Source organism: Bombyx mandarina, chromosome 20 (genome assembly GCF_030267445.1).
Source record: "Bombyx mandarina strain Sakado chromosome 20, ASM3026744v2".
NCBI classification, from domain to species: domain Eukaryota; kingdom Metazoa; phylum Arthropoda; class Insecta; order Lepidoptera; family Bombycidae; genus Bombyx; species Bombyx mandarina.
The window spans coordinates 4,730,647-4,747,197 of record NC_143226.1 but is presented as its reverse complement, the minus strand read 5'-3'; the positions used below and the strand labels follow the sequence as shown (position 1 = coordinate 4,747,197).

Here is a 16,551-nt window from a genome sequence, read left to right as displayed (position 1 = left end):
CTACAACGTAGACGCGCCACCCATTACTGCTTCACGGCAGAAATAGGCAGGGCGGTGGCACCTATCCGCGCGGACTCACAAGAGGTCCTACCACCAGTCATTACGCAAATTATAATTTTGCGGGTTTGATTTTTATTACACGATGTTATTACTTCACCGTGGAAGTCAATCGTGAACATTTGTTGAGTACGTATTTCATTAGAAAAATTGGTACCCGCCTGCGGGATTTAAACACCGTTGGCTGCATCGCTTCAACACGAATGCACCGGACGTCTTATCCTTTAGGCCACGACGACTTCTCGTGTGGTCAAATGTGGTCCAAGGCGCGTTAGAAGCTTGTCGGAACGGCTCGATGCCGTATCCATGATGCCGGTTAGATTTTATAGCAATGATAAACAGCCGAACCCTGCCAATTACGTTATTATACTGTCCAAATCAAATTTTTCATTTGCTAGCTTTGTTACCTTCGTTAGTACTCTTGCAAGAATGGTCTACTGTTGTACGAGTCGGCACCATCCTCCTGTCTTTTTCGATCAAGCAATGATCAGTTCCAGACTTAAAAGTTAGAAAGACCTCAGTCGAATTAAGACTTTGACCTTCATGATTTAAGGCACATTATCCTGTGTATCGGCCCCGGCAGTTGCGTTAAACAAATAGAAAATCCTAAATGTTTAATAGAACCATACCTCTTTTAGTTCTGTCGCCGTTGAAGGGCTCAGCATTGTGGTTACTGTTGAGAGCGTTGCAATCCATACGAGTGCAGGAGAAGTCTTTGCCTTCCTTATCGCAGAGACACTTATTGCAGTCCAACCGGAATTCTTGACCGGGCTGGCAGGTTTTGACAGTTTCCTGGAAAACAAAATGTTTCTCTGCGTTAGCGTCAAGCTGAGCGTAGACATTGTAGGGCAAAGATCAAAGATGAGGCAAATGTCAAATATTGTATACTAATTACTAATATATTAAATACAACGCTAAAATATTTCAAATTGAAAAGCTCTCCAAGGAAGTTTATCGGTTTTGTGCCCTACGCCCCAAAATCCACGCAAAAGCACTTGCCATTGGTACTGGAGTAGGAAATTTAATCTGATAACTTTAAATTTAAGGCAATTTCTTAAGACATGAGCATATTTGAAACTGTACAAAATTTAAAAACCAGAAAATGGATCTTATTGGTGATGAAAGGTTTTACCTGTTGGGACGCACGAACTTTTCTAGACAGGGTGTGGTTCTGTGGAGACAACCAGACATACGAGGAATTAATATTAGAGTTACTTTAGTAGAGCTAATTAAGAGACAAAAAACAATTTGTGTATGAGGACGATCGGGTAAAGGGAATTTGTGGACATAGTCAAAGTCCAACTCGGGATATTACCCACAATTGGAATGTTGGAATGTTAGTTGGGATGAAAATAATACCACCACCATTAATGAAATCGCTATTTATTTTCACAAAAATTATAAACAGTTTGTTGAAATAACAACAGGAATCAACGCGGTGGCGAAGATTTAGAAGAAAGAGTACTTAACTTTGGAAAAACGCCACGACGAATTTTGGTTTCACTATTTATACATATTTTACAATATGGCACGAAGCGTAATTGACAGATGATATATTTTCAAAGACTGAAGGTCTTTAAGGTAATTTTCAGTGATCGATACACAACTGAAATGAAGGAAAAGTGCCTAGAAAACCTGAAATGAAGCTAGATTGAATATAGTTAGATTTTAGACTGAATCTAACTATATTCACTCTAGCTTCATTCCAGATTTTCCAGTCAAATTCTAAATTGCGTTGATTCTCGTCATTAACCCAGATTATCACATTTTTTTATATATGGTTGGTACGTGCAAACCTTTTCCTCGGCTTCCAAGCAGCCAATCCTCGTACAAGAATACAATGTACCCTCAGAATTACATCTGCATCTGTTGCAACCAATTTGGAATGTTTCATTCGGCTTGCACTCCTTTGGCGTCGCTGGTTTCTGGTTCAAGTTCTAGTTCAAATTAAAGTTTTAATATCCATTAAAACCGATCGGAAAATTTCCATAGATTGATTTTCTCTCCGAATTTTTCCAGTTAGTCGCGATTCCGATCCGTTGGTAGATTCTGCGAAACACTGCTTTTGCTAGGGCTAGTGTTATCAAATTATCTCAGGTTGAGTCCGTCCGTGAGCTCACTTACCCGTCCGCGAGAAACTGGAATAGTCCCTAACAGCGAATAGGTAGGGAAAAAACCCGAAAAATTTAGTAAATGTGAAAGAATCCTTACTATTACGTATCAGGGATACTTATGAGTATACTTTAAATGTATGTATGTACATAATTGGGCTGTGAAAAAGTAAAAAGTTTACGTATGAACGCAGTGTCAAAAACATTCAAAGATACAGTAGCTTATTTCATAGTACCTATACAAAATTATTTAAATTAGTCAATATAATCTTGGTAAACACTATAAGATGAAGCTCGGCGATGGACAACTACGGAACGAATGAAATGAGTTTAATAGAAATACAAAGAGGAAAATTGAGATACAGTTTTTAAGCCAGAGGCCACAATGTGAATATTTTTAGCGCCAAACATATTTATTATAGAACATAAGCTGCGTCATTTGAATTCAGAAAACTTTGAAAATTAACGCTATCAAATGGTTTTTCAACTAGCGCGATATATTCACACTATGCCTTAACCTCAATATGGAAGAGAAAAATAAATTATCACAGATTTTAGATTCGCAACAATAGACTACAGTAGTCATAGACAAAATGTCATAAAGTCAATATGGAAGTAAAAAATAAAGATCACAGGTTTTGACAGTAGAGAATGATCATAGATTTTGAGAAGAACCACGAAGTGGTCTTGACGAAGGCTCTCCAAATTACATATTTTTCAGTTGTCCTCGTCTATCTTCTTCCCTCTATGATCTCCTTCCTACTGACATTCCTCGCCCCATTGATCTCAAATCTCTTCTTTCCCTTGTCAACTCCCCTTTCGTTTATATTCTTAGTTCATTCATTAACCATAATAATATTAAACAGTAGTTTGTCTGTCTTTTAGCCAACTAACCCCTGTATACATATTGTGTGCGTCTTATTTTTTTTAGGTACATCAACAGCGATCCTGTCATCAAACATTCTTAGCTACTCACTTAATTCTTAGTTACAATCTGTGACCTTGCTCGTTCACGAAGCCCGCTATAGAAAGCAGAGTATTATATACACTTGTCACTTAACATTGGCGAAATCTAAAAGGAAACGCCATAAACCCAAGAGATAGATAGATAGAGAAGAACCACAACCGATCAAGAGTCCGTCAGCAAATCAACGAAGAAGTTCAGGAATTTCCCGCAAAGACTACCACCAGCACCAGGCACCGGCCTATCTACTGATAAAGATACCTCAGGATCTTCGTCACCGTCTTCCGGCAACATGGGTACGCAGACTCTTCGGGTGCAGTAGAAGGTAGTACCGTCTTCGTTACACCAGCAAGTGTTGCAGTCCTTGATGAACATTCGGTTTGCGACGCAAACGATTGCTTTGGTCGTGTTTTGAGACGACCTTAACTCCTGAAGTAACGAGGAATGTACACACGATGATAGAGAATTTTAAATCGAATTCTCGAATACTTTTATCAAACTATTCGGCACTGATGAACAAAACTGGCAGTGGGTAAATTACACAATTATTGGCACTTGGACGTAAAGGTTTTGGTATGATATTTGGACAGTTCTCCTCGTTTTAACAGAGGCCAAAATAAATAAATATATTATTTGAATGAAACAGTACCAACAAAAGGTGAAGAATACAAAAATCGTTTCATGAAAATCAAAGGTTTGTTGAGTAAGTTAGGTAGTTTATTGACATAGTGAAAATAATGAAAGGGGCATGGTTTTTAATTTATTTATTATTTGACATTAATAAATTAAAACGTTGCTTTTTCGGTTGATTCCTTGAATTACGGTGTACTACCACTGTAACTGGCTTTCACAATAGGAACGACAGGTTTTGTTTCCTGCAAAAATAACACAAATTACGGTTTTTAAATAAAGCTTTTGATAATGATTAAAAGATCCGTCGTCCCGTCTCAAACGCACCTTTAACTCATGAAAGACCTCAACATCGGCCGGCAATGGACACAGTTTGTTCGTGCACGCGTAGTCGGTACCGAAATCATTGCACCGACAAATATTGCAGCTGACGTAAAAGCTGTCCCTGGGCTTGCAGACAGAGTGGCGCTCTATATGATCAACGCCCTGGAAAAGAGGTTTAACCGAAAACCAAACCGTACAATCTGGCTTTGGAATGAGCTCCCCTCAACCGTGTTTCCCGAGCGCCATGGCATGTCCTTCTTCAAACGAGACTTGTGGAGAGTATTAAACGGTAGGCAGCAGCTTGGCTTTGCCCCTGGCATTGACGTCCATGAGCGACGGTAATCACTCACCATCAGGTGGGCCATATGCTTGTCTGCCTATACGGTAATAAGAAAAACCGATTGGCATGGTATCAGAGGCCATTTTCGGTACTAAGCTGATGCTGTGGCGCATTATGAAATCGTATGGTTATCGTATGGTTAAGTAACCACAAACCGGCCTATTTCTGCAGCGAAACAGCCATGTGCAATTTGATGAAATAGAAGTGAGATTTCGGCCTCGTGTCTGAAGATGTTGACGTTGATAATCGGGTATTGTTTTCCCGAAATAACTATTATGGTCTTTTTGGCTGACCAAAATCTCTGAAGACTGCTTAAATAATCCCAATAATTCCAAACTTTTTTATTGATGATAACTGCATTTATTTTTATACGTTAACCTAGAATAGCAATATCCAATCGTCAAATGTACTGATTCACAGGTGGATGAGCAGCAAAGTATTCGTTCGTTCTTAAAGTATTCATAGCACCATATAGCGATTGTTTCCCTGCATTTTTGGGTGGGTAACACCATCGTGCCTATTTTCCACCAGGTTTGTAAGGTAGGAGAGCCGTTTTACAATCCAATTATACCTTCCACTTTACGTCTCAAATTGGGTAGCGATACTCGCGTTATGGTTTTTATAGGCAGTGACAAAAAGTAGCAAAAAACGACTAACTCACCTCATTTTCCATAAACACCTCAACGTCCGCGTCCGTTCCGGTATCGCCTTCGAGACACTCATTATGAGTGCAAGTGTAGCTGTGCCCACTTTGCGAACACTTGCACAAGTTACAGTCCGATTTGAATTCCTGATTCGGTTTACACGTTATCGCTCTTCTTACTTTATTACCCTCAATTTTATTTGCGATCGTCTGAAAGGTTTCCTCGTTTTCAAATAAATAAATATTTCAAAGAAGGAACATGCCTATAGAATATCACAACATGGTATCTCTACCATTGCCTCAATAAGGCCACAGTTCCGAAATGAGCTTCGTTATTAAGCGCGAAGTTTAAAATTTCAAATTGATTTTACATATTTAAAAAGAACTTTAGAACCTCTCTCTAATTTTGTACTCCACTTGGCATTAAAATTTGAAAAGCGGATACTAATTAAATCTTAACTACTAATTATCGTCTGTTGTAATTACAGGTATCACTCATTAAGATATCTATAACCAATTCTGGATAGTTGAAGCATACGATCGGATCTACTTCCATACTAACTTGTGACGTCAAAAAATAGTAAACCCGAACATACAGTGTTTCCGGGCCTATGGAATAATTTGCAAATTCTTATAATTTGTTTAATGTCCAATTATGTTTGTCCAATTATGTTTACTTAAATTTCAGGATAACTATATAATTATTGATTTGAATAATGTGATGTGTCGGTAGCTATGATCCACATGAGCAGATGAGCGGATCACATGATATTTGACAGATGCTTGAATCTCGTTAACGACAATCTCGACATAAGAAAATTGCTTATATACAAGTCATGAAGAAAATAATATTTGAACTGTCGGACCACCAAGCAATTTCATCGATAGAAGATCTTCCCTTTTTCGTTGCGAACTAAAAGTCCTATAGAGATATTAATCATAATAAAAATAAACTATTTGCTTACTTACCTTAGAATTTATTAGGATCCGACCACCAAATGATAACTGTTATTAGAATACATAAATTCACGTCATTTTAGCACAGTTATGGAGATTTAAAAAATGATATTAAAAAACATTTCGATTAAAAACAACAGAGGCAGTTAAAAGCAGTTTTACGGTTTAATCATGGGATTTCATCAATATTTTTAAGATTTTTTTTTATATTTTTGTTAAAGCCAGATAAGCTGACAGCTATTCGATTCCACTTATATAAGTGAACCGGGGAAAAGACATGAAAAATTAACGTTACGTACGTAGTGATTAAAATGTAAAACTGCTTTTAAAAATGTAAAGGTCTCGTGTGCCCCCAACAAAATATTAAAACAACAGATTTTGTTTTAATTCACACGGTGAAATTTCTGTTTTCATTTTTGAGATTGACCACGAATTAATCGCGAAGTTCGATTTAAGAAAATCTCTTTAAAAATATCTCTTTAAAATTTGTACACAGATTTTACATCTAATGACATAAGAATGATTTTCACTTTTATAACCAAAGACATTCGATTTTGTGAAATATACTTTAGTTTAATCATCGCAAAGACGATTTTATACATTTTTTTTTTTTTTAAAAACAGATTTACGATCGATGTCATCCGTGACCACAAAAACTTTGAAGTACTCGAACCGAAGAAATATATGAAACAAATAACAAATACATAAGAACTAGCGTCGAATTTGATTCATTGGCTGCGACGCCCAAAAATCCAAGAAAATCCCCTAAATAAAGCAATAGCGACTTGGTATTATTATACTATTATTGGTCTTTTAAAATCGTTTTAAAATGAAAACTTTAATTGAGAACCCTCCGGATTTTAATAGTAAGCAAATTAACCGGTAACGAAAAATATGATCCAGATAACGATACAATATTAATCATCTAGTTGTACATGTACATTCGGTGTTCCGAAAAATTGATATATCGAGTGCTGAAAGGCTGTTTGATTAAGGCGACATTTTTGCAAATTTACAGGAGAGCTTAAAATTTAAAATTTAGATAAAAGCATCATAACAAGAAAAATAGCGAACTATTTCAATGGAGTAAACTTAATTAAAGTTCAATTAAAAACAAAACTGTTGATGCTAATACCAAATAAAATGCACCTTTAATTATAAAGATAAATTTCGTGCGTTAAGCGACATGTCGCCTAATCCACATAGCATTTCACCCCTCGATATCAAAGTACAACGTATAACTGTAATGTAACATTTAACGATCGTAAATAATTCAACACCGTAACCAGATTTGGCTGTCAATGAACCATTTTCATGTCGCAAATATAATTAACGCACATTTACTAATTAATTTTATATCTATATTAATTAAAACTACTTACAGGTATTTCGGTTTCTTTGGTTTCCAATTTTTCCGTGACGCCACTTCCGAAATCTGTAAATAAGTTTTCGGAAATTGAAAATTCAAAATCTTACGACAGCATTATTGTTCGGAGATAATCAAAAAACCTTTTATGGTTGGTCCCTCTGAGGTCCACCACGACTGTGAAGACCAACGATAAAAGTCATCACGAAACGCAAAAGAAAAAGCTGTAAAATTGTTTTTAATCTTCAAAAAAAACGTCCCCTATTTTGTTTCGTAATTTTTGACGTGATAACATCTTATAAATCGGTGAGCACCGACTGTACGCACGAAAAAGTGTCACGTTCCACCTGAGCCTGAGCGTGCAAGCGAGTGCGCGCAACAAGCGATAGAGAAGCACGATCGGCCAAGCGTTGGCTTGTGACACATTTATCTCTCTTCTTGCGTGACGTCAGAGCTAGCAGTTCGAATAGTTCTGCCACTGACATTATCACGTAAAACTATCGTCCGTAAGCCGACTTTACTGACAACCAATTATTTTTTTATAACAATAACTTTTACCGTTATTAATATCATAATTAAACAACAGTTTTTAAATGACCGTGATGGGCAACAAAGAGGCCACTTTTAAGATTAATTATGCGATAAGATTAATTGTAATTGTGGTATTACTCTGATTGTTAATGGACTGCATTTACACATACTCACTGTTATAACTGATGCACCCCATCTTAGTGCACATAGCTTTACCGTCCGAAGTGCACCAACACGTGTTGCATTCATTTTTCCATGTAGTATTCGGCGCACAGTCTTTCTTTGGCTCTGAAAATTCAAACAGTCAACAGGAAATTCATAACGCTAATTCATAATTTAGTACAATTTAATTCGGAGATAAATCATTGTCATCCGTGACCACGTAAAGAAAATATTTAAAAATATACATATAAATATATTATTATATCGGTGCAACTCCACTATTTAACTAACTAAAAATAGTTAAAGTTAACTGTTTCCTAAATGTTACGCATGTCAACAACAATTTAAGACTGTATTCAAGACAATTCATGATTAAGCTACCCCCACTTATCTACTATAAATACGAGTGACTATTGTCGCACAACACGCCCAAAACTCGTCATTACGGATCCTCCCGATCCATTAACGCTACTTTTAGGTACCACAAGCACCGGTCCCCGTCTTCGTCGAACCCGTCGCTTGCGACGAAGGGCTCGACGAGTAAATTAACCCATAGACACAGCCCACTGAATTTCTCGCCGGATCTTCTCAGTAGGTCGCATTTCCGATCCAGTGGTAGATTATGCGAATCACTGCTCTTGCTAGGTTCAGTGTTAGCATCACTCCGGTTTGAGCCCCGTGAGCTCACCTACTAGTTAAGGCTATGCTGAAATAGCCTCTCAAGGCTATCAGCTTAGGTAGGAAAAAAAACGCAAAACACATTCAGACTCGAGTAGCTGAACAGAGCGGAGCTCTCTACCGTTAACGTTGTACATTGGTAATGTAATAAATGGAATTCATTGGAAAAATGAGTCTTAATTACTGTCACTATGGAAGGCAATCATAATGATGAAGAGAACAGTTGCTGATGTCATAACTTTAAAAACATCATGGAACCGGTCAATCCGTCATATATGTGTACCGCGATTTCGGAAAAACATTTAATTTTACGTGATTAAACCCAACAAAGTATTTTTGTATCGCGATAAATTTTACCAATGATAAAAGAAATTAATATCGATTTAAAAATGTAACAGGATGATTTCTCAAAAATATAGTTTCGGTACTTTCTAGCACTGTCATCATTAAAAACTATTTTCTTTGATATCAATATGAAAATGTGTTTTACTTGTGGTGATGTCACATGTAGCCATCACAATTTCTTGGACTTTATTCAGTGCTGACGGATTAGTTATAAATATAATTAGATGTTCTAATATATTTTACCGTCAATGTGTTCAGCACAGGCTTCGTCACTACAAATGGCGTATCCATCGGCATTGCACCTACAACTGACACACTGGTTCGACCACGTCGATCCCGGAGCGCATTCTCTGCCTTGGATTAGCTCAGACTTCTTGGGAGCTGAAATTCGTGGGATACAAATAAGGCAAACTTTGACAGCAAAATCCATGTTCTTTATAATGGACAACGGCTGCAACCAATTGTAACGTGCCTATCATTCACGGCGATCTCTTTCCGATACCTTCTTCTTCTTATAGTGGCCTGTATTTTACTGGTCATAAGTAGGCTTGTAAGCCCATGTCAGTAGGTACCATAACCACATCAGAGCTAGCAGTTCGAATAGTTCTGCTACTGACGTTATCACGTAAAACAATCGTCCGTAAACCGACTTTACAGACAACCAATTATTTTTTTATAACAATAACTTTACCGTTATTAATATTATTATTAAACAACAATTTTTAAATGACCGTGATGGTCAACAAAGATGCCACCTTTAAAATCAATTATGCGATAAGATTACACATACTCACTGTTATTAGTGATGCATTCCACCCTAGTGCACATGGGTTTACCGTCCGAAGTGCACCAACACGTGTTGCATTCATTTTCCCACATCGTATTCGGTGCACACTCTTTCTTTGGCTCTGAAAATTTAAAGAGTCAGCAGGAAATTCATCAGGTTAGAGCCTCGTGAGCTCACCTGAGCTCACGGGCTCTCACGGAGTCACAAGACTAGGCAGTCTTTCTGTGAATCTAGTATAACCCCTTGAGGCTAATATGATAGGAGAAAGAAAAAAAATAAGAAATTAATAATGTTTCAATTTAGTACAATTTAATTCGGAGATAAGTCGTTGTCATTCGTGACCACGTAAAGAAAGAATTGAAACACATATATGCGTATTGCAATTTCGGAAAAAACTTATGCGTGATTAAACAGAAAAAAATATTTTATACCGCGATAAATTTTACCAAATAATAAAAGAAATTAATATCGATTTAAAAATGTAACAAAAAAAAACTCTATGATATCTCAAAATTAATAGTGTAGTCAATTTTTTTTATTGCTTAGATGGGTGGACGAGCTCACAGCCCACCTGGTTTTAAGTGGTTACTGGAGCCCATAGACGTCATCGACGTATAAGTCGTCGTGGCCTAAAGGATAAGACGTCCGGTGCATTCGTCTATAGCGATGCAACGGTGTTCGATCCCGCAGGCGGGTACTAATTTTTCTAATGAAATACGTACTTAACAATTGTTCACGATTGACTTCCACGGTGAAGGAATAACATCGTATAATAAAAATCAAACCCGCAAAATTATAATTTGCGTAATTACTGGTGGTAGGACCTCTTGTGAGTCCGCACGGGTAGGTACCACCGCCCCACCTATTTCAGCCGTGAAGCAGTAATGCGTTTCGGTTTGAAGGGTGGGACAACCGTTGTAACTATACTGAGACCTAAGAACTTATATCTCAAGGTGTGTGGCGCATTTACATTGTAGATGTATATGGGTTCCAGTAACCACTTAACACCAGGTGGGCTGTGAGCTCGTCCACCCATCTAAGCAATAAAATAAAAAAAAGAAGTCTACAACGCAAATGCACCACCCACATTGAGATATAAGTTCTAAGGTCACAAGTATAGTTACAGTATTATAATCATTAAAAGTTATTTTATTTGATATCTGTATGAAAACAAGTGATCATCACAACTTCTTGGACTATTCAGTGCTAACGGATTAGTATAATTAGACGTTCTAATATATTTTACCGTTAATGTGTTCAGTGCAGGCTTCGTCACTACAAATGGCGTATCCATCGGCATTGCACCTACAACTGTTACACTGGTTCGACCACGTCGATCCCGGAGCGCATTCTCTGCCCTGGATCAGTTCAGACTTCTCGGGAGCTGAAATTCGTGGAATACAAATATGGCAAACTTTGACAGCAAAGCCCTTGTTCTTTGTAATGGACAACGGCTGCAACCAATTGCAACGTGCCTATCATTCACGGCCATCTCTTTCAAATACCTTCTTCTTATTTTAGTGGCCTGTATTTTACTGGTCATAGGCAGGCTTGTAAGCCCCCGTGAGTAGGTACCATAGCCATGTCTGTGACACATTTATTTCTCGTCTCGCATGACGTCAGAGCCAGCAGTTTGAATACTTCTGCTACTGACGTTATCACGTAAAACTATGTCCGTAACTCCGTAAGTCAACTTTAAAGACAACCAATTACTTTTTTATAACAATATCTTTTATCGTTATTAATATTATTATTAAACAACAATATTTACATGACCGTGATGGCTAACAAAGATGCCACTATTAAAATCAATTATGAGATAAGGTTAATTATAACTATAGTATTACTCCGATTATTAATGCACTTCATTACACATACTCACTGTTATTAGTGATGCATTCCATCCTAGTGCACATAGGTTTACCGTCCGAAGTGCACCAGCACGTGTTGCATTCATTTTTCCACATCGTATTCGGTGCACACTCTTTCTTTGGCTCTGAAAATTTAAAGAGTCAGCAGGAAATTCATCACGTTAGAGCCCCGTGAGCTTACCTCCTCGTTCTATGAATCTAGTATAACCCCATTGAGGTTACTATGATAGGAGAACGAAAAAAAATAGGAAATTAATAACGTTTCAATTTAGTACAATTTAATTCGGAGATAAGTCGTTGTCATCCGTGACCACGTAAAGAAAGAATTGAAACACATATGCGTATTGCAATTTCGGAAAAACTTATGCGTGATTAAACCCAAACAAAAACAATTTTTGTATCGCGATAACTTTTACCAAATGATAAAATAAATTAATATCGATTTAAAAATGTAACAAAAAAAACTCTATGATATCTCAAAAATAATAATGTAATCAATTTTTTTTTATTGTTTAGATGGGTGGACGAGCTCACAGTCCACCTGGTTTTAAGTGGTTACCGGAGCCCATAGACATCTACAACGCAAATGCGCCACCCATCTTGAGATATAAGTTCTAAGGTCTCAAGTATAGTTACAGTATTACAGTATTTCATTAAAAGCTATTTAATAGCTATTCTTTGATATCTGTATGAAAACAAGTGGTCATCACAACTTCTTGGACTATTCAGTGCCAACGGATTAGTTATAGATATAATTAGACATTCTAATATATTTTACCGTTAATGTCTTCAGTGCAGGCTTCGTCACTACAAATGGCGTATCCATCGGCATTGCACCTACAACTGTTACACTGGTTCGACCACGTTGATCCCGGAGCGCATTCTCTGCCCTGGATCAGCTCAGACTTCTTGGGAGCTGAAATTCGTGAGATACAAATAGGGCAAACTTTGACAGCAAATCACTTGTTATGATGGACAAGACAACGGTTGCAACCAATCGCAACGTGCCTGTCGCTCACGGCGATCTCTTTCAGATGCCTTCTTCTTCTTCTTCTTATAGTGGCCTGTATTTTACCGATGATAGGGAAGCTTGTAAGCCCCCGTAAGTAAGTACCACGACCTTGTCCATTTCTGCCGCGCAAGATTAATGAATTCCAATTCGATGGGTGTCACAGCCGTTGTACTATACAAATGAGACTTAAAGCTCTAAAGCTAGGTGCCGTCATTTTATTTGTTCATTGGCCTTCCCAATCATTTAACAACAGGCGCCATTAGCTCGGTCACTAATCTAGGCAAGGCACTAGTAACACTGTCATTGATGATTAAAAACACTTTTACGGTCATCCGTGACCACGAAAACTGTAAAGTGTTTGTAAAAAATTTAAATTATCTCATCATCTATTTTTTTAGATTACAATTACGTTCACTCTGCTACTACATGGAAACGTTGCGTTTGCTGACAGTAGGTTGTGAAAACATTTTTCCTATTAATAATCCACATCTGATATGAACTTCCCTCCACAATGTATCCCGATCGATATAACAGGCTCTGCTTCAAACTCCTATTCGAAATAAGTCCTCAGTGGCAGGCGATAGTTAGGCTGAGTTTTCCAATGTGGCCGACAGTAATATAAATAGGGATAGATATAATATAATCTATATATATATATATAAAAATGAATTGCTGTTCGTTAGTCTCGCTAAAACTCGAGAACGGCTGGACCGGTTTGGCTAATTTTGGTCTTGAATTATTTGTGAAAGTCCAGGGAAGGTTTAAAAGGTTAAATATGAAAATTCTCGGAATTCAATGTTTTTCCTTTGATGTGTGTCCAGTCGGACGGATTCCTTTTGTTTGTTTTAAGTTTATTTTATACAAAAGTTTAGGTCTTTTGTTTATCGATTGAGGCACTACGAAGTCTGCCGGGTCAGCTAGTAATACCTATATATAATAGAATAGGGATTGCAGTGCATAAAATAAAAGTTCCACTGTTCTAAAATCTTCAGTTATTATAATACTAAAATTTTTATCAAACACCTTTTTTATGCCTTAACCATCTTCGCCATTTACTATTCTCTGTCACTCTGTCATTCTCTTTTTCCCTTTCTTATCGTTTTCTCTCACTCACATTTAACGTTCCATTCCACACTCTTTCATACGTTCCGTTCTTACCAATCCTACATCTAGTGATTATCTTCTCTGGTGAAAAATAAAATTTAAATTTAGAATTAAGTGTAGACAAGTTCTTACTTGACGATCTTCTACAGGCATCCAAAGAGCACAGGCCCAGACCGTTATCTAAGCAGACGCAAGTGTTACAATCCCTCTGGAAGGAGGTGCCTGGCTGACAACGCACAGGTTCAGCTGGAAATAAAAAAGAATATATTTAAAAGACTATTATGGAACATGGCTGTAATAAATTAAATTAAATTAAACAGTACCTGCTAGTTATAATCTTATACGGAAGTCGTCGTGGCCTAAAGGATAAGACGTCCGGTGCATTCATATATAGCGATGCAACGGTGTTCGAATCCCGCAGGCGGGTACCAATTTTTCTAATGAAATACGTACTTAACAATTGTTCACGATTGACTTCCACGGTGAAGGAATAACATCGTGTAATAAAAATGAAACCCGCAAAATTACAATTTGCGTAATTACTGGTGGTAGGACTTCTTGTGAGTCCGCACGGGTAGATACCACCGCCCCGCCTATTTCTGCCGTAAGCAGTAATGCGTTTCGGTTTGAAGGGTGGGGCAGCCGTTGTAACTATATTGAGACCTTAGAATTTATACCTCAAGGTGTGTGGCGCATTTACGTTGTAGATGTCTATGGGCTCCAGTAACCACTTAACATAAGGTGGGCTGTGAGCTCGTTCACACATCTAAGAAAAAAAAAAGATAACCGGTTGATACGTAAGGATATAAATGGAACTAAATAACTGGAAACAAATCACGCACGGTCACCCGGCTTCAAATTAGGATTATAGGTACCAGAGACTGAAATACAAACTTATATACCTATCAATATATACATATATAGATAATGAGCACCCAGACAAAGAGCAAGCAAACCTGTTCATCACACGAATGGTTTGCCCGATGTGAGAATCGAACCCACGACCCTCGGTACAAGAGTTAGGGGCGCTATCTACTGCACCACTGAGTCACTCATTCAATTATAACAGCTGTGTAACGAACACTTTTAACCCATACAATGATTATCTGCCCAGACCTATTAATTTGAATGATTGTGTCAGCCTTTTAGTAGATATAAATAATAGTTTAAAAAACTAACAAAATACGCTTTTATAGAAAATCCAACTAAAAAATAGAAAATAAATTTTAATATATTTGAATTAAAAATAGTGTAAGAAAAAATGATTTTATTGTAAAAAAGAGCGTCGGGTGCATGGTATAAGTAGCTATAAATATTTTATGAACAGATATCAGTAGAAGGTTTATTTTGATAATATCCTGAAAAGCACCCCACGCTTTTTTTTACAATAAAATAATTTTTTCTTACACTAATTTTAATTTTTTATTTTTTAGTTAGATTTTCTATAAAAGCGTATTTTGTTAGTTTTTTTTAAACTATTACTTATTTTTCACTTTTTAAATAAATTTCAATTTATTTTTTTTATCATATTTTTTTTAGTATCGAATTGTCATCGATCCTTAATAAGTATACCAAATTTCGGGTTAATCCGACGTTTTGAAGGGGGTCAAAAATCATGTTCAAAGATACCGTTACAAACATGCATACGTCTGAAGCTAATAAAAGCGTATTAAAAAGGTACAAAGGTGAAAACGCCTTACACACTGGTGGTAGGTGGTACTTACTAATGGTAGGACCTCTTGTGAGTCCGCGTAGGTGGGTACCACCACCCTGCCTATTTCTGCCGTGAAGCAGTAATGCGTTTCGGTTTAAAGGGTGGGGCAGCCGTTGTAACTATACTGAGACCTTAGAACTTATATGTTAAGGTGGGTGGCGCATTTACGTCGTGGATGTCTATGGGCTCCAGTAACCACTTAACACTAGGTGGGTTGTGAGCTCGTCCACCCATCTAAGCAATAAAAAAAATAAAAAAACACATGAATTTGGACTTTACCGTTTAAATCACAACTTACTAAATATAATTTGATCACAGCTGTCCTGCCTCAAGCACTCGGCGACTCCTGAATCAGAGCACCTGCAGAAGTGGCAGTTGCTCTCCCACTCGGTTCCCGCCAGGCATTCCACTTCCGACTGCATTTCTTGGACGGCAGACGCGTCATCTGTTGTTATCTGACTCGGTTTGTCTAGAAGCACATTTAAATGGGTACGCATTAGAACAAATAACAAAACAACTGGTGGTAGGACCTCTTGTGAGTCCGCACGGGTAGGTACCACCGCCCTGCCTATTTCTGCCGTGAAGTAGTAATGCGTTTCGGTTTGAAGGGTAGGGCAGCCGTTGTAACTATACTGAGACCTCAGAACTTATATCTCAAGGTGGGTGGCGCATTTACGTTGTAGATTTCTAGAGGTCCGGTAACCACTTAATACCAGGTGGGCTGTGAGCTCGTCCACCCATCTAAGAAATAAAAAAATAAAAAATTAAGAGGATCACTATTTTTGTGTCACGTAATAACATACAAGGGCGGGATGATAAGTAACTAGCCTAATAATAAAACGCTTAACTTTCCGTGATAAAATTAATTTTATTTTTCGACATATTCTCCGTGAGCCTCTACGCACTTATTCCATCTTCGTTCTAAAGCAGTAATGCCTTCCATAAAATGTTTTCT

At 37.4% G+C, this 16,551-nt stretch overlaps 1 protein-coding gene across 9 annotated transcripts in view; it reads right to left on the bottom strand.

Moving 5' to 3' along the window:
* LOC114247878 (uncharacterized) overlaps window positions 1–16,551 on the bottom strand; it is a 41,579-nt gene that overhangs the window by 3,223 nt on the left and 21,805 nt on the right. For 2 of the 9 annotated variants that reach the window (XM_089735977.1, XM_089735976.1), the window contains exons 3-15: window positions 15,895–16,065; window positions 14,015–14,128; window positions 12,545–12,682; window positions 11,778–11,891; window positions 11,142–11,279; window positions 9,903–10,016; window positions 9,352–9,489; window positions 8,098–8,211; window positions 7,409–7,461; window positions 3,394–3,561; window positions 1,854–1,994; window positions 1,190–1,228; window positions 687–849 (exon numbers count right to left, since the gene is read on the bottom strand). In XM_089735977.1, coding sequence (XP_089592103.1) covers window positions 687–849; window positions 1,190–1,228; window positions 1,854–1,994; window positions 3,394–3,561; window positions 7,409–7,461; window positions 8,098–8,211; window positions 9,352–9,489; window positions 9,903–10,016; window positions 11,142–11,279; window positions 11,778–11,891; window positions 12,545–12,682; window positions 14,015–14,128; window positions 15,895–16,065 — 1,605 coding nt within the window. Of the gene's footprint in view, window positions 1–686; window positions 850–1,189; window positions 1,229–1,853; window positions 1,995–3,393; window positions 3,562–3,881; window positions 4,008–4,089; window positions 4,249–5,087; window positions 5,292–7,408; window positions 7,462–8,097; window positions 8,212–9,351; window positions 9,490–9,902; window positions 10,017–11,141; window positions 11,280–11,777; window positions 11,892–12,544; window positions 12,683–14,014; window positions 14,129–15,894; window positions 16,066–16,551 lie in introns of those variants that run through there. The other 7 variants (XM_089735980.1, XM_089735978.1, XM_089735984.1 and 4 more) reach the window with 5 other exon arrangements.